At 45.8% G+C, this 23,795-nt stretch overlaps 1 protein-coding gene across 8 annotated transcripts in view; it reads right to left on the bottom strand.

Annotated features, from left to right (window-relative positions):
- The window catches only part of SLC4A2 (solute carrier family 4 member 2), a 1,509,271-nt gene that overhangs the window by 67,660 nt on the left and 1,417,816 nt on the right, over nucleotides 1-23,795 (bottom strand). For all 8 annotated transcript variants that reach the window (XM_069645996.1, XM_069645995.1, XM_069646002.1 and 5 more), the window contains one exon: nucleotides 7,280-7,533. In XM_069645996.1, the coding sequence (XP_069502097.1) occupies nucleotides 7,280-7,533 (254 nt within the window). The remainder of the gene's footprint in view (nucleotides 1-7,279; nucleotides 7,534-23,795) is intronic.

The raw sequence follows: 23,795 nt of genomic DNA, 5'->3' as shown, positions 1-23,795 counted from the left end.
GCCACTGGTTGGATGAGCGTAGTATATGCCACTCTTGCGCCCTTGCCTGCCCATAATAGTTCAAGGACCATGCTTCGGATGCGGTGGAGGCATTACTGTGGTAGTAGGATTGGGATGTTTGCAAACAGGTCCAGGATTTTGGGTAGAATTACCATCTTGACCAGGAAGACACGTCCCCACAGTGAGAGCGGGAGAAGTTTCCATCTATTTATTTTGTTCCATAGCGTTTCCATCGTATTTCTGTAGTTGTCCTGCATGATGTCCTGATGTGTTCTGGACAGGAAGATTCCCAGGTATTTTACTTTGTGTGTTACGAGTGGAATCCAAAGTCGTCGGCAAATTCTTTGGTGTTTGCAGTTAGGGGAAAGATGACGGATTTCGAGTGGTTAATTTTCAATCCTGAGAAGTTGCCAAATCTGATTACCGCTTTCATTATTGAGTTTAAGTTCTCCGCTGGATTACTGATGAAGAGGGCCACGTCATCAGCGTAGAGTGATATTATTAATTTATGGGGTCCGAGAGATACCCCCTCTCTAGGTGGTCCCTTCGCAGGTCTGAGGCCAGGGGTTCCATCACAAGCGCAAACAGTTCAGCCGACAATGGGCACCCTTGTCTTGTCCCCCTCTTTAGTTCTATGTCGGCTGACTTGGTATTTCCCAGGATGATATTGGATGTCGTGAACTTGTATAGGAGCACAATCAATTTTAAGAAGTAGTTGCCTAAGTCCATGCGTTTCAGTGTAACAAACAGAAAAGGCCATGTGATGGAGTCAAAAGCCTTTTCGGCATCGAGTAGAACCGCTGCTGCTTGGCATTCAGGGTCCATCGCTTACATGACTCCGAATATTCTTCTTATTCCGAATGTTGTGTTAAGGCCAGGGATGAAGCCAGCTTGGTCGGCTAGCACCAGGCCAGGCATCAAGGGGAGCAACCTAGAGGTGAGAATTTTTTGCCAATATTTTGTTGTCCAGATTGATTAGTGAAATTGGTTTGTACGAGGCGCATGCTTCTTGTGGTTTTCCAGGATTATGTAGCAGGATGACATTTGCTTTACATAGGGATGGTGGCAGTGTTCTGTAGCAAGCGCCTCCTCGTACATCTGCTGAAGAAGTGGTGCTAGTGTGTGAGCGAAGTGTTTGTAAAATTCGCCCATTAGGCCGTCAGATCCTGGGGCCCTGGTGTCAGGGAGCTCTTTGATTGCTTCTAGAATTTCTTCCAGTGAGATGGACTTGTTGAGTGGTTCTCGTAGTTCGGCTCGTACCCAGTACAGTTCAATATTTTCGAGGTAGTGAGCTAGGTCTGTCGGATCGGCAGAGTATTTAGTGTCATAGAGCTTTTGGTAGTATATGCAAAAATTCTCAGTGATCTCTTCCTCTGTGTGTACCAGAGTGCCCTGTTGATTTCGTATATCCTCTCCACCAGGGTTGGTTTCCTTTTCGGCGGCTACTAGTTGCGCCAGGATGGCCCTAGGCCTCTGACCCTCACTGTACTGACGCCTCTGGCTAAGAATTTCACCTCTCTTTCAGCCGTGATTTTAAAGTTTTCTAGCTCTTCTTTGAGGGCTGCTTGGTAGTGGTGATTATTAGACGTTGTGTTGTTTCTGTTCAAGTTCTCTCAGCTTGGTTTTGCTCATGTTTAGTTCTCTCCTGATCAGCTTCAGGATCCCGTTCTCTTTTGCCAAGCACACTCCCCTCACATAAAATTTCAGCATTTCCAAGAGGGTTCCGGCCGATGCGACAGAGCCTTGGTTTATCTCAATGAAGGTGTTTATTTCTGATCGCAGTTCTCCTGCGAAGACCAGGTCTTGGAGGGAGCCTGGCTTAAATCTGCAATGTGGCCTGCCCCTACACCGTGCATTCCAAGGTGACTGCCGAGTGGTCGGAGAGGGTCCTTGGTAGGGTTTTAGTCTGTCCCCAATTAAGGTGAGTTTAAGAGGACACCAACAGATAGTCGAGGCGTGAACTCATGTTGTGGAAACATGAATGAAAGGAATATTTTCGTCTGTTCTTTCACTCTTTTTCATATTCCTTTAGGGAGTGCCTCCCTCAGATTGACGTCTCTTCTGGGATACATTTGATAGGGTTTTCTCAGTGGGTACCTTCTTTCAAACAGTCGCTGCAGAACTGGCACAACTGCTGGTGTTAAGCATGGCACAATCTCAGGCTTCCAACATATAGGAGGTAGGGGGTGGCATTTCCTGCAGAGGCATGTAACTGCTCCTCTACAACCCATTCTGTTTGTGCATAATGATCACCATGGCAACAACCCACTCAATATCAGTCTCTGTTTTTGCTGTATTTCGTCTGTATTCCTTATCTGCATACCCATCCTGCCATTAGTATGTACCTTCTTCTTATATTTATTTTAGTTTTTGTGTACATTTAAGTCACATGTTATTATTGTTTTTCATTATAGTCAACGCTTTCAACCTTGAGAAAAATGCTGTATCGAAACACGTGTCAGATGAATGTACTGCACCGTCAGAATATCAAATACATCTTAAACCCAACTCATATCGCAAGAATCCAATATTGACATGTGTGATATTAGAATGCATTTTTGAACTGTTTTACAAATTTAGAATTTTGGGCAAAGCGTGTGTAACTAGTACAATTTTGTAATACTGTTGAGGTTATGGGTAGAACCTTCTTGTACTAGTTTTGCAGCTTGTCATAAGATTGACTTTTTAGGTTACAGCGCACTAGCAATTCGGTTTACCAAATTCCTTTTTCTGTTTCAAACAGTATAGACACTTGCAACAAACATCCTCCCCGGCACAAATCAACAGTTAAACTCAAATCACACATATCCAACACTCACACATGAAACAAACATACCTACTGAGCACACCAAGATGAAATATAAACAAGCACTTCTACTCTGCGTACAAAGAGGACAAACATACCTAGTTCGCACAAATATACACTTGTAAAGAATAAGTCATGTGCCTTCCAGTTATTGCTCTTTTCTCTATAAGCTGACTAACCTCCTCCAGCAGGAGGGCATCTGGAGGCAAGCAATGATTGGGATGCTTTGGAGAGCATTGAGCAAAAGGTAGACAATATGACTAATGAATGACCTCTAAGGCCCATGCGTCGAATATGGTAGGATTCCATTCCTTTGCTGAACCCAAAAGTACTGCCCCCCGCCACTGGGGAAGAGTGATGAAGGTCAGTTTCACAGGCGCTTTGTGCAATATAGAGGAAGCTGACTATACTCCTCTAGGAGCATCTCCGCCCGACTTCTATTTGGACGGCACGAACTTGTTTGCCAGAGGGAGCTTGTTCTCTGCCCCTATGGGTGAAGGAGGTGAAGGGGCACAAACACCTGCTCCTGTCTGTAGAGGCAGTGGGCTGTTACTGATGAACTGCTAGGCCCAGAGACTTTGCATTTGACTTCAAGGTTTTGGAGGGACTCGTTGGCCTTTGATGGCAACAATCTTTTCGGGATAAACAAAATGTCCTGGAGTTTTACTTGGACATCCAGGGTAGAACCAGAGGTTCTCAATCATGAGCACCTCCTAAACACCATCCCAGTGGCCAATATCCTATCTAAACAGTCAGAAGTATCTAGGCCTCATTGGGGGATCTGATGTCAAGTCTCCTTGCCATCCTTTACAAGGGCTTCCAAGCCCGCCCCCTCATACCATCTGCAGGGAGGTGCTCCACAGCCTCTAAGATCGTGGACCAAAGACCATAAGTAAATGTCGCCAAGACACAGGTGGTGCTGATGGACCTCTGGCCCAGGCTGCGTGAGCAAAAAACCTTTCTTCCCAGGCATCTAATCTCTTGCTGTCCCGGTCCGGAGGCAAAGAGGGGAAAGAAGTCTTTGGATTTGCTGTGGCTGCCTGGACAACTAGGCTCTTTGGGGAGGTGTGAGAAGATAGGAATAATGGTTCAGAAGAGGCTGTCCTGTGCATCTTTGTCAAATTCGTGTCCACAGTTGGGGCCGAGGTCGTTTTGACCCATAGTTTCATGACTGGTGCTTCGCCTAGCCGGTCAAAACGCAGTAGGGTCTTCCTCTGTGGACCTTCAACCAGAATATCTGTCAACTCAAACTGAACCTGGGGGCTGATAGCTAGGGTGGTTGAAACCTTAAGGTTATCAGATGTTGAAAAGAGGCATGAGGCTTTCCCTGTGTAGGAACAGGGAGCATACTGAATTCCTGGGAAGTGCTTAACCACTTGCATCTTGAATATCACCTGCAAGATACACCAAATCACCTTCCTCTCATTATACTTACCCAGTGAAGCCCCTAACTTCCCTGGGGCAGAGGTGCTCCAACCCAAAGGGGATTGAGAGTCAACCTTGTAGTCATAAATGTCTTTGATTCAAGACATAAAGGTGCTCCAAGGGAGCAGAGTATACTGTGGTCTGTACCAGGGGCACAACAGAGAAAGGTGTCTGGGCCAGAAGAGCAAAGACGTGAGATGGAGCAGTGGTGCCTGGAGACAGATCCTTGCCAGTGTTTGCTGTGGCTGAGCCAAAGACCGCGTGGTAGCATGCTTTTTTGTGGCGTCTCTGCCTGCTTGTCTGAGTGCGGTTGATTATGTCAGGGGCCTTGGCAAAGATGTCGAGCATCTTTAGCTGAAAAGACCTTCTATTTCTCAGGTGCAGAGGATTGAGTGGGGAAAGGCACCTGTGGTGGCTATTGCTCAAAGGAGTTGTAGCATGCTTTTTTGTGGCGTCTCTGCCTGTTTGTCTGAGTGCGGTTGATTATGCCGGGGACCTTGGCAAAGATGTCGAGCATCTTTAGATGAAAAGACCTTCTATTTCTCAGGTGCAGAGGATTGAGTGGGGAAAGGCACATGGGTGGCTATTGCTCAAAGGAGTTGTAGCATGCTTTTTTGTGGCGTCTCTGCCTGCTTGTCTGAGTGTGGTTGATTATGCCGGAGACCTTGGCAAAGATGTCGAGCATCTTGAGATGAAAAGACCTTCTATTTCTCAGGTGCAGAGGATTGAGTGGGGAAAGGCACCTGTGGTGGCTATTGCTCAAAGGAGTCTTTGGACCCCTCTTCCTCTAGGAGGAAGAATATTGTTTTGAAGACCTGCTGGAGGGAACACACCCTCTTCTGGTGCTACTTCTTCTTTTTGTCCTTGCAGACCAGGGACCTTTCTTCGGTTCAATGATCTGAACCAGGGAACCTCAAACTGGACCATCTGACTCCTTTATCCTTGTGTACAAAGGTGTAAAGTGTTGCTGCCTGCTCACAAAGGGCCTTGGAGTGCATCGACTGGCACAACCCACAGTCCTGTGAGTCGTGTTTCTCTCCGAGGCAGTCCAGGTATATTCTGTGAGGATCAGAGACAGACCTTTCCTGCCCGCAGACAATGAAGAGATTGAAACCTAATCTTCGACAGATTCAGCATGGCACAAAATGAGAATTAATGAACTCCAAATGAAGCAGTGTTTCAGAAGCGAGCTGTGTGCACGGAAAAAAAGCAGCTAAGCTCACGGGATACAGCACCTCACTATATACTGGCTACTGGTTCAGACATGATGTCTGGCATCAGGGGCATAGGGGTGTCGGGCAGAGCCGTAATGCACCCCCTGGTGCCGGAAAGGTTTCCCAAGAGCAGGTGTGCTTGGGGATAGTTATCATAGAATAAGAATCCGTGGGAGGAAGGATTCCACTAGAATGAACATATGGCGGATGCCGGTGTTGGTGTCTCCAGTGTACCCGTGTTCTTACATGGGATGCCAAGAATGATGGTGCCTTGGCTTCAGCGGAGTGGAGTGGGTGTTGTGGAACCCACTTCGTTTTCCATGAACGGACAATCCGCTGCTGTCAAGGTTACTGCTCCTGTCCCTGGAGGATTCTGTCAGCCGGCTGTGCTTCGTCTGCACCTGTGTAACTGCTGTGGCTCACTGGTCTGCTGTGGGGACCATTCTTGCCTCCTTGTTAAATCTCAGCAATGTTCCGATGCCATTGCTGGTGTGATTGCGGTGGCTAATGCCTCGCTGTTTCCTGTTGTGTCTCTCCTCTTCTCCCCCTTCCCTGGGGTTTGGAGGAGCTGTCTATACCGCCTTGCCACGTGGAGTTGGTGGTGAGGCATGCACAGTGGCACTTAGTTGGCATTTGGGCTCGGACTGGGGTGTGCATGCGACCGCCCTTGGACATTCCTGACTCCTGGAACTGGTTGTGAACTGGATTGATGGGGCCGCAGACTGCGGGCATTGATGTCTGTTGCCGGTCCTTCTGGTGAGGAGTCCCGTCTTGCTTTTGGCTACTCGGACTGCCTTTACTGTTCCACTGGCTCCTATTTATATCATCTGATGCATTGTTCATTTTCCTCTTAGCGTTTAGTTTTATTATTTTAAATTCCACTTGCCTGGCTCCATCATGTTGCTACGTGTTCATCTCTATAGTTTACTGGCTATCATATCGTTTCTTGCTTTGTGGTTTATTCCTTGTCTTTATCGCCCTTGTTCTAACCGTGTATTATATTATTCAACATCGCTTATTTTGTACCATTTGATACATTTTTGTACTGCGCTTTGACTAAAGTGCTTTACAAATTTAATAAACAAACAAAAAAATATCTGCTGAACACCAAATCGCACCCACAAAGTTCAATGAGTTGCCATCAGACAGCCATCCCTGAAAACAAAAATACCAACCACAAAATAACTGCTACTTGAAACAGAAACAGTGCTTGGCGTGAAGTCTATTGCAGTAACTAACATATCAAACCGACTACAGAAACCCACACCAAAAACAATTTATACTGAGATGTCACTAATTTCTTCTCATAAAAAAGTGTAATGTTTGGTACAAGAGTCTTGAAGCAGAGATAAGGTGGCGTTTGGTGACCCTTTACAAACTGGATTGGTATTGCTGTTGCTTACTAGGGGAGGCTGGATGGGTGACTAAGTTGTCTGGTTAGGCAATGTTGGTGCATCTTGTACTTGTTCCTGGCCTTGAATAAAAATGAAAACGGCACAGTTTCAGTTTGGATTCGAGTACAAACTTTGATTGTTAAGCTGCCTTTTTGTGTTATAGATTGTTTTGTTTTAAAATAAATTAAAATTTGCATTAACAAAAATAAATAATATACTGAATACTGCAGTAGCAGAAAATGCCAGCAATAGACATAAGAACCACCCAACACCCACAACTAAAACAAAAATACAGTCCACAAAAGAATTCTAGGCCAGCGGATGCATTGCTCTCTCATGTTATGCACTTGCATGTATGGCTATGAGCACTGTGGTAGTCATGCAAGAGCATTCCCAAAGGTGGTTCAGTGGATAGATCTGAAGTAATGTGGTTAACATACCCACAAGTACAGCCACTAGCAGTCCGGTGACGCGTTGCTCCTTGACCTCCTGGATCTTTGGCTTATCACCGGGCGCAACAGCTTTGCTCATCACTGTTAAGGCATTGGCATGAGTTACTGAACGCACAGTGGCTGCCGCGAGCCATGGCAAACCGAATACTGCACAGATGCCACCCATGCCCACTATCAGCATCAAGTCGAGATGAAATCCAGAACCTTTTACCAGCATCCGTTCCTTCTTACTGATAATCAGGCTACAACGAGAAAGATAGTCTGCATCAGTGACCAGCATTTCCAGTATCCGAGAGTTCAGCATTACCTATGCACTAAAAGCAATTTACTTAATGACGTGAGCTGTACAAATCAAATTCTGTCCCAATACGTGCCCTTTTTTTCTTTATATTCAGGGTAGGGTATTATACCTAAGCAGTGACTAGTGAGATGAGCGGATGTGGAAAATGAATACTGTCACAGAGGCCTTCTACACATCTCAATGTGAAAGATTCGCTGACCTTTTCTAAACTTCTCAAAAGGTAGACCCGCTCAATAGGTTTTCTGAAGAATCTCTTTATGTAAGTGACTATCGATACCCGGTTGCAATTTAGGATTTTTTTTAAACAAGCTTTATTTAGCATTTTTCAAACCTTTCTGAAGACATTGCATATCAGCGTGCTAACACCTAAATAAACCTGTTCCATCGTGTTATACAACATAAACATAACAGGAGAATTGTGCTTAGTAGTACCACCCCCCACAAAACAACAACATAATAAAGAAGGTGCTACATCACAGTCACGTAGGTGTTTAGTCCCCAGACTCACCCTTCCTCCCTGCAGCAGCCCGCCCCTAAAGTAATGAAAATTGTTTCAAGAGATTCGGCCTGTAAAACACATGTTCTCTATCCCTCACAAATTCAATGAAGGGAGACCACACTTGTAAATAGCCCTGGAAGTTCCCCAGCATAGCCAAGACCTCCCAGATCTTTACCCACCAATATGCTACTGCTGGCCCTTAGGGTCCTTCCACTGGCCCACAATCACCACCATGCAGCCTGAAGCAAATGGGTGATCAAAGACGCTCTTTCCCCGGACATGGGATATCCCCCCTCCAGGTCAACGTTACCCAAAACAACACATGACGGATCCCATGGGAAAGACCACCCTGCAATATTTTTTATTTCTGAGATGACCTTTTTCCAGAAAATCGTAATCACAGGTTAGTTCCACCACAAATGACCCAGGTCCCGCTCCACGCCACATCCCCTTCAACACATTGGTGACAGACCCTGACTTATTTTGCTCAATCTTTGTGGTGTCAAATACCATCTCGCGCAGATTTTGAATGCATTTTCCCTAATCATGATACATTTCAAAGACCTTTGTGACCTATCCCATACATGAATCGAATCCTCCTGCTCGATTGGCACACCAACTCTTCCCTCCATTCATTCATATAAGAAGGTGAATCAGAAGGCAGATGTCCCTGCAAAAGCTGATAGATTTTAGAGATTTTCTTAGATGATTCACCGTCTTTAAGCGTCAGTTCTAGACCCTTCGGTGGTTGGCTTCCCACTTCTCAAGTCCTGTGTTGTGAGATCCAATACTGCAACTGTACATAGCAAAAACACTCACATTCATCCCACACCAAACTGCAAATTAAAATCCTCAAATGAGAACGGCAGAGAGTCTGAATATAGGGCTCCCAAGATTAAGACCCCCCGCCCCTCCCATTCTACAAAGCTCATGCTAAAATCAGCATTCAGTAGGACTGAAGACAAAAGTCCCAACCTGGTGAGACCCCGCTCATCCGCATCGCCCTATCCCAATGTTCAACAGAAACTCTCGTGGCAAAGAGGAGAGCACCGCCTGCCAACCTAGTCTTACTGCTTAGAGACAGGAGGTGTCTCAAAGGCGAAGCTGTAGCTGCATGTTCGATATCCCTCCAGCTTCTTGATTCCCCATATGCTCCCCACTCAAGCATCTGCACTATCTGAGCTGCTTGAAAGTACTTTTTAATATCTGGCACCCCTAGACCTCCCAACTGTTGGCTCTGCAACCTTCCTTCGAATCTGTGGTCTCTTCCTACCCCATACAAAAGTTAATATCTCACCCTGAATTCTATTGAGAGTAGGGAGAGGAATCCACATAGGCAGGGTTCGGAACATGTACAGTACTCATGGCACCAGGGACATGTTCACTGCTGTAATCCTACCCATACAGGACACCTCTTGCTGATCCGAGGGCTTCAAGTCCTCCTCATATGCCCTCATCAAGCCAGGGATATTCGCCTCATAGAGCGAATGGACCTCAGGCGGCAGATGAATGCCCAGATAGTTAATGGGCTCCTCTGACCAAGACATCTGAGACAAGCTCTGCACTTCCAATAATTCCTCCCCAGAGTGAGACATCTAGGCCTTGAAACTCGTCCCCATTAATCTGAAATCCCAACACTGCTTCAAATTTGTTAAGAACCTTCAACGCAGCAGGGTATGGGGAGGCAATCTTGCTTGAAGTAAGGGCGATACCATCGGCATATAGCACAATTTTAGTTCTGTACCCCCCACAGTCGACCCCCTTTATGTCAGCCTGGGCTCTCATAACGCCAATGCACATATGTTCTGGGGCAGAGGATAACCCTGACAAGTCCTCCTACCAATGTCGATCAGGCTGAGCACTGTTTATTTAGTTTGACTTTGGTAGCAAGATTCTGATACCCAGCCTGCACAAACCTCTGAAAGTGGGTCCCAAACCCAAATGCAACCAACACCCAACCAATATATGCCCAGTCATTAGAGTCAAGCGCCTTATGAGAATCCAAATCTGCAATGCCAATCTGTTGGCCCGTCCTGTGCGCCCAGTATATCACATTCACCAGCCTCTGAATGTTATCACTAGTGTCCCTATTGATAATAAACCCCGATTGATCAGGACCAATCAAGTGCGGAAGCATACGCATTAGGCATTTGGCTATGACCTTAGTGTACACCTTTGCATCCCCGTTAAGCAGGGCAATGGGTCTATAGAACACCAGCTTCTTATGGTCCTTACTGGGCTTCAGTGCAAGTGTGGTCAGGGAATCCATCATGGATGCCGTAACCCCTCCCTGACTCAAGGAAGGAGTTAAATATTCTGATCATATGAGGGGCCAGGACAGTCTTGAATGCCTTGTGATATACATTTGTGAAGCCATCTGAACCCAAAGCCTTATTTTTCGATAAGGCACTTATTGCACTTAATACCTCTTCCTGCGTTATAGGAGAGTCTAGGTCCTCCTTTTCCTGCTCCCCAACTTGTGGAAGCTGAACATTATCCTGAGCATCACCTACTCTTGGGTCACCACAAAGCAGCTCACGGTAATGGGTCACCACAAAGCAGCTCTACCAAATGCAATTTGCACTCCTCCCCATATTAGTCATGTACCTTGTCATCCTGCAGGCAGGGAACATAATAAAGGGGGCCTGTCTTCTAAGTTTTGCTACTAGGAACCTATTGGCTTTATTTCCTCATGTGTAATAGGAATGTTTAGTTGTAAGCAGAGATTGGGCTGATCGCTTGGCACATCACGCCTCAAGCTGACTACGAGCAATCTTGAGTACCCCAAGCCCCTTCCTACTACCACCCCATTTAACCTCCCCTTCACATGCTGCTACCTCTGCCTCAAGCCTCTCCATCTGCCTCTGCCGAGTTTTCATATATGCCGAAGTTTTTCTTATGTCACCCATAGCATTTTCTTCAAAATACTTAAGTCAACGTCTCCTGAATCTCTGCTGTAACCATCACATATTTCAAAAGCATATCATTAAATCTCCAAATGGTGTGTATGGGGGGTAGGTTGAGGAAGGCCCAATATGACCATCTCGGCTGGCGCATGATCGGAGAGATACTTGCGACCAATCGTAACCCTGTCTACAAAAGAGGGCGAGCTCGACGATGCTAATATTATATCGAGCCTCGAGAAGCATCTATGAGCACGAGATTAAATGGTATAATCCCTCTCTGTTTAGTGAAAAAAAACATAGTTCAATTAAAGAGCACACCCGCAAGATCCTAGCTAGGGGTTGCATATTACGCCCAACTGTGTTGGTGGGATGAGAGGTTTTATCTAGCTGTACATCAAGGACACAATTAGAATCCCCTGCGAAGGAGTCCTGCATCTCATTAGGAGCATACACAGACACCAGTGAAAACACGCGCCGACCGAGCTGAAGTTTAATTAATAAGTAGCAGCCTTCTGGGTCTCTCAGGACTTCAATTTATTGTAAACTGTATCTTAAAACGAATACGAATCACAACACCTCTAGTGTTAGAGGCCATGCATGCAAAGCATTTCAATTATAATGCCTGCTCACCAGGCGTCTAGTGTTTCACTGAAGAGGTAGGTTTCCTGCAAAAACACCTCGCTATGAGTCCGGATCCAGATGTTCCTCCATCAGGCCCTGACCCCAAAGATCCTTGGCTTCTTCTGGCGACGAGATTGACCTAGTCTAACCAGCCACTTCAAAATAAAGTTTAAAGGGGAAGCCCTATCAGTACAGAAAGTTCTTTTCAGGATGCCAGGTGGTGACGCTCTGCAAACTCTTATGTTTCCGGAGTGTCAACGAAGATAGGTCTTGATACGACACCTGTGCTCCCTGAAAACCTATTCTCTGCGATTTTGCTGTGCCGAGTAGTCTCAGGTCGAAATTAATAAACATTGCACACCTGGGGAATATGTCTAGGACAAAGGGTTATTGAGGCCTGATTATTGGTGGCAAAATATTGATGGCAAGGTAGAGGCAAAATTAAAGTTTGCTATGGATATTCTTGGTCCTGTAGATATGGGGCTGGATGGGAGGTATGTGGTTATTTTGGTTGAATTGTTTTTAAGATGGATTGAGGTGAAAGTGGTGAGAGAGGTGCCAACACAGAAATTGATACAGTTCATGGAGGAAGGTGTTCAACAGTAAGGGTTATCCCGGGAGTGTCTTGACTAATAATGGATGCCAATCTGTGGGTGAGAGATCTCAGGATTTTCAGAGACATATGGTATTTGGCATTAAAGAACTGCTTCATATAATCCCGAAGCCAATGGTGTGGTGGAACGGGTAAATCAGTGTTTAAAGGAGGCTGTGCGTGTGGCACATGACCTATATATTAAGCGTTTCTCAATTACTGACAGTTATTGTGCATCAATATTCAACGTTACCTTTGTAATCATTGCATTTCCAATCTTAATAGTTCACTTTTGCATATACAACCCCTTACCAACAAATCACTTACACATTTTGAAATACGCGACAATAATGGACAAAAAAGAAATATAACACATAACGTGCACTACCTGCACGCTTTTATCTCCCCCTTGTTCCCGTTACTGAACACTTTTTATCCTCCCCCGCTGGCTACTCTTCTCATTCACTCCCCACCTCTTACACCCTCTTAATCTTTCCCAAGAATTCTTGCTCACGCGGAAAAAGAATATTCTAAATAACTACTCCGAGTCTACTCAATATACGAGACCCCTACTATTTTCTCTTTATCTTCACTTATTTATCTGCACTGGACGAGACAATGCTACGCGGCGCCACCTTCTACCCCGTTTGGGCTAGGATACCTCTTCTCTTCTTCTTACTTCTCACAAAACCTAATGGCCATATAAAGGATAGATCAGAAAAGCCTTAACATCACTCACACAGCCTACTCTTGGCTTTAACCCACTACCACCTGCTGGATAAAAAAAAAAAGAAAATCCTTGGACTAATAAAAACTCAGCCTTGTTAACACATCTGGGATCGATTTCCAGCTCTGTTGGAATGTCGTATAGACCCTATGTGTGCGATCTAACTGGATGGCCTCCTCGCTCTCGCCTCCCCCAAAGTGGATTTGAAGGGATTCTCAATGAAAGCTTCCAGTTCACTATCCCTGACTGAGACAGGGATGCCCCGTACACCGATGTTGCGGCAAGATCTATTTTCTGCATCCTCCTGCCTCTCAACGATCTGCGACATAGAGTACTCTAACCCGGCAACCCTTGCCTCAAGCTGCTCACACTGTTTGTCCTCCAGCTCTTCCAAGCGCGTGTCAAACCTTTGAAGATGACTGTCCAACTCCGAAATACTGTGGGATAGCACCTCAGTGACCTTCTGAACGTCCACCCTTATTACCAGAAGAAGTGCCTGTACATCTGCCATGGATAGCACCATGCCCTTCGGCTCCGAAATCCCTAATGAGCGTGAACCTGGGCCATTACCTGCTAAGATTTATACTTCAGTTTATGTGGTATCTGGAGAAGGACCTTTATACCTCATCCAGAGGGGTGGAGGGGTCTTATGTTTGGGGAGAGTCTCAAGAGATGATGTTGCTCCCCAGTCACCCTTGTCTACACAGGTCTCATCACAGGAACTCCGGGCCTGGAGGTACAGTGCCCGTCGCCTCATCCTAGGGTTCCCCAAACAAGACTCCAAAATACATAGGCAGGGTTCTTCAAAACACTGTGCTATCCACTAACAGCTCCTACCAGACTCCCGTCCCCACACCAAGAAAGCAATGGCTACGCTGATACCGCTGTAGCACAACAATGCTGCGATCGCCCTAACAGCCAGGGCCCTAAAGTCATCGGGGTAGAGAAGGCCTCCCCACGGCCAGACTTCAAACAGAGAAAATGCTCAACTCCTCGGTACAGCTGCTGTACTAGGCTATGGACCAACAAGGCTCACTCTGAGCTGTCGGATAGATGGTGTGCGATATCAAAAGCTCACCTTTCTCAGTGCCTGCTCCCTGCTCAAGCCTGCTCATACAAAAGCAGCCACCCGGAGCAATCGCTGTTTCGGGCTAGGGACCCAGAAGGCGTACGCTCAACCATCAGATACAAAGTGTGCAACACCACCATCTAGCGTGCCGCTAAGGTTCGGAGCACAAGTCTCCGTTCTGCTCAGACTTCAGTCGTAATGTATCTGACCCACTCCGCGCATTGCTGAGGATGCTTTCCCCCAAACCACCAGAGGGAGCAGAAAAAAACATCACAAAAGAGACTGGGGAGGAGGAAAGTCTCTCTGTGTAGAATAGGTTGCGTATTGTTTGCTCAAGGATGAGCCGAGGGGGGAGTCAGAGATGTGCAGGTGCATTGATAAGGAGTGCTGGAAACGAGTGTGCGGAAGAAGAGCTGGGCTTTTCCACTGTCTGGATTTTTCCACTCTTGCCTCCCATGCATGCTGTCTGTCCTTCGGCCAGGGGCAGTCTGCAACCTATGATGGGCGGGGATTTGTCCCCCTTAAGAGGAAAAGGTCCCTATGAGGAGGCAGAGAATTGGAACCCTGGGTGTTGAAGTCTCACTCAGAGGGAGGACGCTCCGCTCCAGACCCCGTGAGTTGATGCGTGATCACTCTGCCTACCTGCCTTGGGACTGGGTAGTGTTGTTGTGGCGGAGATGAAGCTTTGTCCTACAACTGCCCTAATGGTGATGTGTGCTTGTTATGGTCATTCTTGTTCAGTAGTCATGTGTAATCAATTGCAAAAACAAGTTAGAGCAAAGCTGAGGATAGAACACAAGACTTTCACAATCAAAGAGGCTAAAATCTTTGTGATGACCCAAGTCAAAGCGCTTCGGATAATGGTGGAAGCCATCAGTAGGATCGGAGTCTCAGGTTAGCTATCTACAGAAAAACAATGCTTACTATTTGCGTCTCCTGAGAGCCATAAGACCATTTATCAATGAAGTAAACGCTGCCACCATTGCAAGAGCCATCATATTGGCATGTCTTGATTATGGCAATGCGCTACTGTTGGGAGCCACAAAGAGGGAGATACAAAAGTGTGAAGTCATGGAAAATGATGCAGTGCGCATAATCAAGGGCATTAAAAATAGAGAACATGTAACCACAGGGGGAAGAGCCCTTCATTGGCTAAGAGTGGAGGAAAGAGTCAAATTCAAGGCCACAACGTTAATTCATAGATGTATATATGGAGAGGCCCCAAGCTATTTCAAGAAACAATTTTCCCTTTATACAGGCTAAAATGCCTAAGATCAGTAGAACAGGGGTACCTTGAAATTCCTCGCGTAAATCGAGTACTCGGGCGAGGGAAATCCTTTCCAGTCAAGGGCGCACAAGTTTGGAACAAGCTGCCTATGCCATTACGGCAAGAAGGGAATTATTTAAGGTTCAGGAAATTGCTCAAAACCTTCTTGTTCCTATAACATGTGCTGACCATTCATAATTTCTCTGACTTAGTTAAACAGAAAGTATCATGCAACATTATTTCTCCTTTGATTTCCCCGCACCCTGATGCATGCGAGCTTTCGGCGCGTTAGAAGCACACACATAACATAACCTAACCTAACATTTATTCCCTAATCATATGTGTGTGTATGAAGTGTGAATAAAGGGCCTGTAAAGAGCCAATTACTTTCTAAGTAATGGTCTAAGTGTACATTATTGCCTTTCCGAGTACAAGAACTTTTAGTGTGTGTAATAGTGTGAGTAAGTCTTTCGTCATTCCGCGTGTCTGAAAAGCAAAACACCCTTTCTGCCAGTCTCAGCTGAAGATTAAATAGCATCCAATTCAATAAGGTTTTAGTTAGCAATAACCTTGCTATATGGGTTCCAATCTTAAGCTGACATCCATGGTAAAGGGGTTGCATGTAACAGGAAAGAACAGAACCCAAATAAAAATGCCCACGGAACCCAAACTATAAAGAATAACTTCTGCATGTATGCAGATAAGCTAACAAAATGCAGGCTTTTAGATATTCTTTGTATGTTTTAAAAATCTGTCCTAGGCCACTTCTTGAACAAAATGAAAATGGTGCCATGCTAGTCAAAAGTCAACTGGATGTATGTTTGAGCCATGAATGAGGACCAAATAATAACAATACTAACTAAGGTGGTTTTGTCTTCTTAATATGTGGCTCTACCATAAGACAAGACTGTGTACTGCACAATAGGCAATCAACCACCTTCGATAAGTGGTAATAACGTTGACAGCCAAGGCAAACAGTCTAAATATCTGACAGCCAAGGGACATAATCAACTGTGACTGAATGAAAAGTAGATTATAAAAGGGCACACATCTGAGTAGGGCAACCAAAAAAGCATTACCGCTATTGACATAAAAGAGACTAAGAGAGCTGTTTGGATCCCTCATAAAACAGATACAGACAATTAAATACAGCAAACATATCTTTGAAATCACAATTATTCTGTCTTAAATACAGCACATACAAATTATACAATGACACTGACCAACAGCTTCTCCTTCAAACAGAATCAAGTTGTGGTAACCAGGCACTCCCTGTGACCTCAAGCCTTGCTCAAATAATACTAATTGGCGAAGACTACAGCATGATTCTTTGATGAAGAAATCAAGGACAATGCTTGTGCTATGGTGTTAGCTGCTTGACGCGTATTTTGCTCACAGTCAACACTGTGCCTCTGTCTCAAACAATAACAGAAAAAAAGAAGCAGGTAAGTGTTTCCACTTCACGAAGCTCACCAGTCCCAATTTCCCACTGATCTTGCACAAGGAATTGGGCCATGCATAACCTAGCATAGAGGGATTGAACTCTCCTTGTGGGGATCCATGAGAGATGGGGCTCATCTCACAATGGTGTTCTTGCAGAAGAACAAATTACTTATTGCTCGGTGGAACATATTTCTTACACCTGGTAATGTTCTTTCTACTGGATATTCCTGAGATGGATTCCTCATCTAAGATATATTCATATCCTGCTTAGCAGTTTCAGAAAGTTTTTAGAATACAGAGGGCGCTGGGCGGCATTGTGTCGATGTCCCTCCACTGTCATGAGAGGACAAAGGCAGTGAATATGGCAAGGGAAATGTGCATAGGATCACACAATGAATAGCTTTGAGTCAAACAACATACTCTTAGGAACCAAGACACATGTACACTAAAACCCAGGATGTGCAAGTAGAGCGTGATAAGAATACAAATATATGAAAAGGGATGTAGGGTAAGTGCTAAGAAGCTCCTCATGATTACAAAGAAAGTTGCAAGCTCCTTACCCACAATTGCTGTTACATGTTCTGTCAGCGCTAAGCCACATACAGAGCATGCAACAACAGATCTGTGAGCTAACACTCTTGATGGTATTGTATAAGGTAATTTAAAGACAATACTCTTGAGGGTGAGAAATATCACCTGAAATGTCAGCAAAGTCCACAAACCCTGTTGATCAAACAGGAACCCAGAAAGGCTATAACAGCAAAGGGAGGATAACTTGATAAATCAGACCCCTGACAAGGGACAAGTAGGAATAGTGATTACAGAATAGTGAGGAAAACATAGGCATTCACACGTGAGCTGGCTTCAGCAGCACACCACACCTAACAATCAATAGGGAACAAAGGGAACCCTGGAACAGACACCAAGAGAAAGTAGAGGAACAGGAACAGGGAAAGCGAAATTACAAGGGCAAAACCTCCCCCCTCCCACCCAGGGAAGGAAAGGCAAACTGTGACAAAATACTAAATCGATAAATGAGGAGTGACTAAAGGATCACGATTTCGCTGCTGAATAGGGCAAAGTCAAAGGAATAAAGAACACAGACAAATTGTCCTGCACAGAAAAAGGAAAGCAATGGGAAGTGCTGACTGCAAAACTGAGGAAGATAGAAAGGGAATCCAGGAAGCAGAAATAACGAATAAGCACACTAAATTCGAAATCCGGGCAAAAGGGAACGAGAAATTAGAAACTAGGAACTAGACACTAAGCTAAGAACCAGGAACAAGGCACCAGTCACAAACAGGAATACTGCATCAATGACCAGCACTGGACTGAAGCAAACTGAGGCTTTTAAAGCTGGCTAACGAGCACACGCCTCAAGTGTGCTTCTTGCTGCACCTTCCAGCCACAGGTGCTCCTTATCCTCCACCCAACCTTGTCCTGAAAGAGTGGAGATGAAGCAGTGAGCCAGGCATTCTGGGAAGCATAGACCTTTGATTAAAGCAGCATACTGGCTGCCAAAAACCTGTAATGGATCCGGAAGGGAAAATATGGAATTATCTCTCCCAATTCACCACAGCACTATCTCATGAAGTCCGGAAGGAAGGTCCAGTAGGGAATAAACCCCAAATCAGGCCCCCAAGTGGCGGGAATGGGAGCGAATGGAGTGAATTGTGACACTGACAGTTAACGTGAAGCTGATGATCGTATAATAAGCATGCACTGTGCCTGTTGCCTCAGTTCTTAGTTTTTCCCTCTTTCTGCACAGCCGACTTGAGGATTATATAACCTGCATGGGCATTGAAAGAGAGAAGTATATTAAAAAATTCACTCACAGTCAGAGGGGTAGGCTGAGAGGATGATGAGGAATCTGGGGGAGGAACATCCAGTAGAAAGAACATTATAGGGGGGTAGGTAATTTGTTCTTCTAATGGATTGTGTCCTCCCAGGGATTGCTCATTTTAGATAGATTCCCATAGCAGTTTTGTAGATGGAGGTGAGAGAAGCTGATTTTGTATTATGTTCTAATTATAGATTGATATTGTGCAGAACCGCTAATCTAAATTGAGCGTCCTGGCCTGACAGTGTTCAAGCAGTAATGCTTTGAGAAGGTATGTAGTGAGGTCAAAGTTGCAGCATTGCAAATGTCCTGCACTCGAACACCTCTTTGGAGAGCCAAAGTAAATGCCACTCCTCTGGTAGAATGGCTCTTAGGTTTTCTGGGACATATTTTCCCGCAGTGGAGTAGCACTCCGAAATGCATAGGATGATCCAACGCAATAACGAATAACATTTGTTTGGTCACGTCTTGGCCTACCCTATGGCTGGTGTAAACAATAAATAGTTGGTCATCTTGCCTGACATTTGGCAATCTATAAATGTAGAAGCTAAAAGCCCTTTTCGGGTCAAGCCTGTGTAACCTCTCTTCATCCTTAGAAGGATGAGGAGGTGGATAAAAAGCCAGTAAAGCTATTTTCTGTGTCAGATGTAACTCAGATACCGCCTTGCGAAGGAAGGAGGGACGAACCCTCAGAACTACCTTCTCCTTAGTTAACGGTGGTTTGCATGACAAATCCTGTAGCTCACTCACTCTGTGAGCAAAAGTGATGGCTACCAAAAAGATGGTTTTCAGGGTTAATAACCTGAGAGGACAAGAGTGGAGAGGTACAAATGGATCTCCCATTAAAAAGGTTAGTACCAGGTTCAAATCCCAGGACGGCACCAGAAAAGGGACCGGTGGGAAGGTATTTATCAGTCCTTTGAGGAATTGAATGACAATCGACATCTTAAAGTCAGAGTGTTGACTGTGGCATGTGTTTAAAAATGGATAATGCCACCGGGCATTCCTTGATGGTAGCTACCTGCAGTCCCTGATGGGCTGCATTGGTCTTCTTTTTCATCCTAAAAGCCTATCTTCACCCTGTCCAACGTCTCTTCCTGTCTTCCCTTCCTTCGACTACCTGTGTAAATCTTTCTCCTCCTCCACGCTATTTCCTTTCTAATCATCTACAGGCCACCTGGCCCACCCACCTCCTTCTATGAAGACCTTGACCACCACCTTTCCCTCCTCTCCCCCTCGTCCCTTACTGTACTTGGTGACTTCAATCTTCATCTCCCCACCTCCCACCAACCCTCCCCTCTTCTAACTATTCTCGACTCCTAACTTCTCACTCCCCTCCCTACTCCTCCTACCCACTCTTCTGGCTCCACTATCGATTTTATCTTTGTCTCCTCCTTTTCCTCCTCTTTCGTCTCCACCTTTTCCAATTATCTTTCTGATCATGCTTTACTCTCATTCTCCCTCACTCCCCCTCGATCTCCTCCCTCTCACCTCTCTTCCCCTATCTCCTTCTCTCGACGTGACTTCCTTAACTTTAACCCTTCTCTATTCTTCGACACCTGGTCCTCCTCCCTCCCCACACTTCCTGACTTTTCCTCTCTCTCTCGGCTAACAAAGCTTTATCGACTCTGTCCTCCGCCATCTCCACTAGTCTTGATCAACTTCACCCTCTCTCCTCTTTCCACCCCTCCCGCAAACCCTCTCAACCCAGGCTTTACCCTCACCTCCTGTCAATGCGCCACTTTCTCCGTCACCTTGAGCGACGTTGGCTTAAGCACTGCTTGCCCGCTAACCAAGCCTCCTACTTCTCTTACCACTCTCTCTATGACTCCTGCCTTAGCTCAGCCAAGCGCTCCTACTTTTCTAACATTCTCCACTCTCAAGCTTCTCACCCTCGTCGAATCTTTCAGACACTAACTCCTCTTCTCTCCCCTCCCACTCCTGACCACTCAACAACTTCTTCCCTCTCTCCCTCCGACTTTGCTGACTTTTTCTCCTCTAAGATACTCTCTCTACGCCAAAACATTCTACGCTCCCCCTCTTACTCTCCTCCTTGCCCTCCTCATACCATCCCTTCCCCCTATTTGTCTAAATTCACCCCATCACTCATTCTGATGTGTCCCTCCTCCTGTCCAAATCTCACCCTACAGCTTCCCCCTCTGATCCTCTCCCCCCCTGATTCCCAAATAATTCTACCCTCTCCTAATTCCTTACCTCACCTCCTTCTTCAACAACTGTCTCTCCTCTGCTACCTTTCCTTCAGCCTTCAAACATGCTACTATCATCCCCATTCTGAAAAAGACCTCTGCTAACCCCCTCCTCGCTTCCAACTTTTGTCACATCTCTCTTCTACCATTCCTCTCTAAGCTCCTAGAACGCCTTGTATACTCTCAACTCCTCCCCCCACTCAATCTGGATTCCGCCCCAAACTTTCCACTGAAACTGCTCTTGCCTCCGTTCTCAACTCCCTCCTCACTGCTCGCTACTCTAAGCAATCTTCTATTCTCACTCTACTAGACCTCTCTGCTGCCTTTGACACTGTTGATCACCCCATACTCCTCAACACTCTTTCCTCCTTTGGTCTCAAAGGCTCCGTTCTGAACTGGCTCTCCTCTTACCTCTCCAACCGTTCTTTTGCTGTCTCTTGGGGTGGCCGTTCCTCCCCTACTCACTCGCTTGACTTTGGGGTTCCCCAAGGCTCTGTCCTTGCCCCTTTCCTCCTCTCACTTTACACCTCCCTTCTTGCCCCCATTTTCTCTTCCTTCAGTCTCTCTACCCATTTCTACTCAGACGATACCCAGCTTTTCCTCTCCTTCTCTTCCTTCACTCCTGACATCCACCTCAAACTCTCCTCTTGTCTCACAGCTATCAAAAACTGGATGTCTTCCCAATTTCTCTCCCTCAACACTGACAAGACTGAAGTCTTATTCTTTCCTGCCAACACACTTCCTCCTCCCTCTCCCCCTCCTTTTATCCTCTTCCCCCCTACCAATCTTCCTTTCTCAACCTCTGCCCGCAATCTTGGCCTCCACCTCGACACTAACCTCTCATTTACTCACCACATTTCTCTTACCTCCCCATCTTGTCGCTATCACCTCTTCAATGTTTGCAAAATCCTTACCTTCCACGCTACCAAACTCTTAATCTCATTCATTATCTTTACCCGTCTATTCTACTGCTCTGCTCTCGTCTTTGGCCTCAATGCCTCTCATCTTGCCCCCTTCAAATCCCTCTATCATTCTGCCATCCATACTCTTTGCTTACTCTCTCCTCATGACTCCATCTCCTCTTCGCTTTTTTCTCCTGGTTGGCTTCCCTTTCATTCACAACTCAAATTCAACTTCCTCGTTTTTAAATCTCTTCATCACCTTGCCCCTCCCTACCTTTCCTCCCTCATCTCCTTCTACACCCCCCTCGCCTTCTCCGTTCTGCTGACCTCTTCCTCCTCACTGTTACACTATTGCCTTGCGCCCCTTCCTGCTTCCGATCCTTTCAGCTCCTCGCTCCTCTACACTGGAACTCTCTACTTTTCCTTATCCACTCGATTTCCTCTTACGCCTCCTTCCGCTCCTCTTTAAAATCTTACCTTCTTCATCCTCCCTCCTGACAGCTCTTTATTACTTCCTTCTTACTTTTCCTCTATTGTTATCTTTTTCTTAGTTCTCAGCAAATTGTTCAGTGTACTATTCTCGAATATTTGACTCACGTTTGGTACTCATGCTTCTAATGTATTCTTATTGTTATAATGTAAAGCGCTTTTTGCATAAAGTGCTATACAAAATTTAATATATACAAATACAAAAAAGAAAGCGCTGCAGGTGTACTCCAAGTGACAGGATCAATATCTTTAGCTCTACACCAGCTGCAAAACTAATTCCAATGGCAGCGGTATGGTGATTCTGTTGCCGGTCTTCTGTTCAAAAGCAACACCTCCATCTCATCTTCCAGGTGGTCCGAATCTTTATATCTTCACCTCTGAGAAACCAGGTGTGAAGGTTCAGAGTTCTGATACCTGGGTGAAGAAGATGGCCTCCCTCTTGCGAGAGTAGGTCCACTCTCTGTAAAAGACGGACTGGAGGGCATATGGACATGTCAAAAAGGTCCAGGAACCCCGTCCTTCTGGCCCAATCTGGAGCAATCAGGATCATGTACCTCTCAAACTTTCTCAACCTCCTGATAACATGAGGAATAAAAGGGACTGGTGGGAATGTGAATAGGAGGGAAATTTCCCATTCCACAGTGAGGAAATTCCTTGGAGCAGAACAGGTCGCATTTCCTGTTCATAATGGACACACACAGATCTACTCGAGGGGTTCCCCAAAGTGTGAAGATCTCTAGACGGACTTCCAGAGCCAGCTCCCACTCAGAGCATCAGCAGTTGTGTTCTCTGCTTCGGGTAGGTGAACAGCTGACAGAAAGATCCCGTTTTGTAACACCCAAAACCAGAGCCACATTGCCACCCTACACCTCAAGTGTCTCAGGTCCAAGATGGGTCGCAGTCCTACGTCTTTCTTGGGAATGAGAAAGCAGGTGGAGAACCAACCTTGATATTGTTCTGCTACAGGTACCCTTTCCACTGCACCTTTCTCCAAAAGTGAAGAAGTGCTTCTGGTTCCCAAAGAGATTGCTCGGTCGGGGGACAATCTGGGGGCCTTTGTTGAAATGAGAGACAGTACCCTTGGACCACTGTATGTAGTGCCCATGCATCTGAAGTTATGCAATGCCATTTTTGCAGATGTCAGGTGAACCTTCCTCCCACTAGGGTTCTGTGAGTAAAGTGCTCCGAGGTTTTGGAGCTGTGGCAGACGGCAATGAGGAGGTGGCTGCCTGAGCGATTTTCCTCCATGGCTTCTGGGGGCACAGATGAACCTCCTTTGTCCTCTCTGAATAGCTTGACCTCTTCCCTTTTGGCCAAAAGAGGAGTAATAACGAAAAGAACAACCTCTCCAAGCCTGCGTAGGTGGTTGTTGCTGTTGTGGCTGATGGATGGCTGCCTCTTCTAAAAATTTCACAGCAGTCTTAGAAGCGTGTAGCTTTTCCAAGCTGTCGTCTGCCTTTTGTCAGGAGGGGCCTGAGGGTAGAGTCGTGCCCACTAAGCTAAAGGGAGAAAGGCACACAAGAAGCTGGACTACAAAGAGTCCTGTAGACAAGAAAGGATAGGCAACAGAGTCTGTGAACAAAAAGGGGCAGGGAATACAATGATACAAACACGCTGGGTTCCCTCTTGGGGTGTATGCAG

Source organism: Ambystoma mexicanum, chromosome 2p, assembly GCF_040938575.1.
Source record: "Ambystoma mexicanum isolate Mex_15411 chromosome 2p, UKY_AmexF1_1, whole genome shotgun sequence".
NCBI lineage: Eukaryota > Metazoa > Chordata > Amphibia > Caudata > Ambystomatidae > Ambystoma > Ambystoma mexicanum.
The sequence above is the reverse complement of the archived record's forward strand: the minus strand, read 5'-3'. Positions and strand labels throughout refer to the sequence as shown.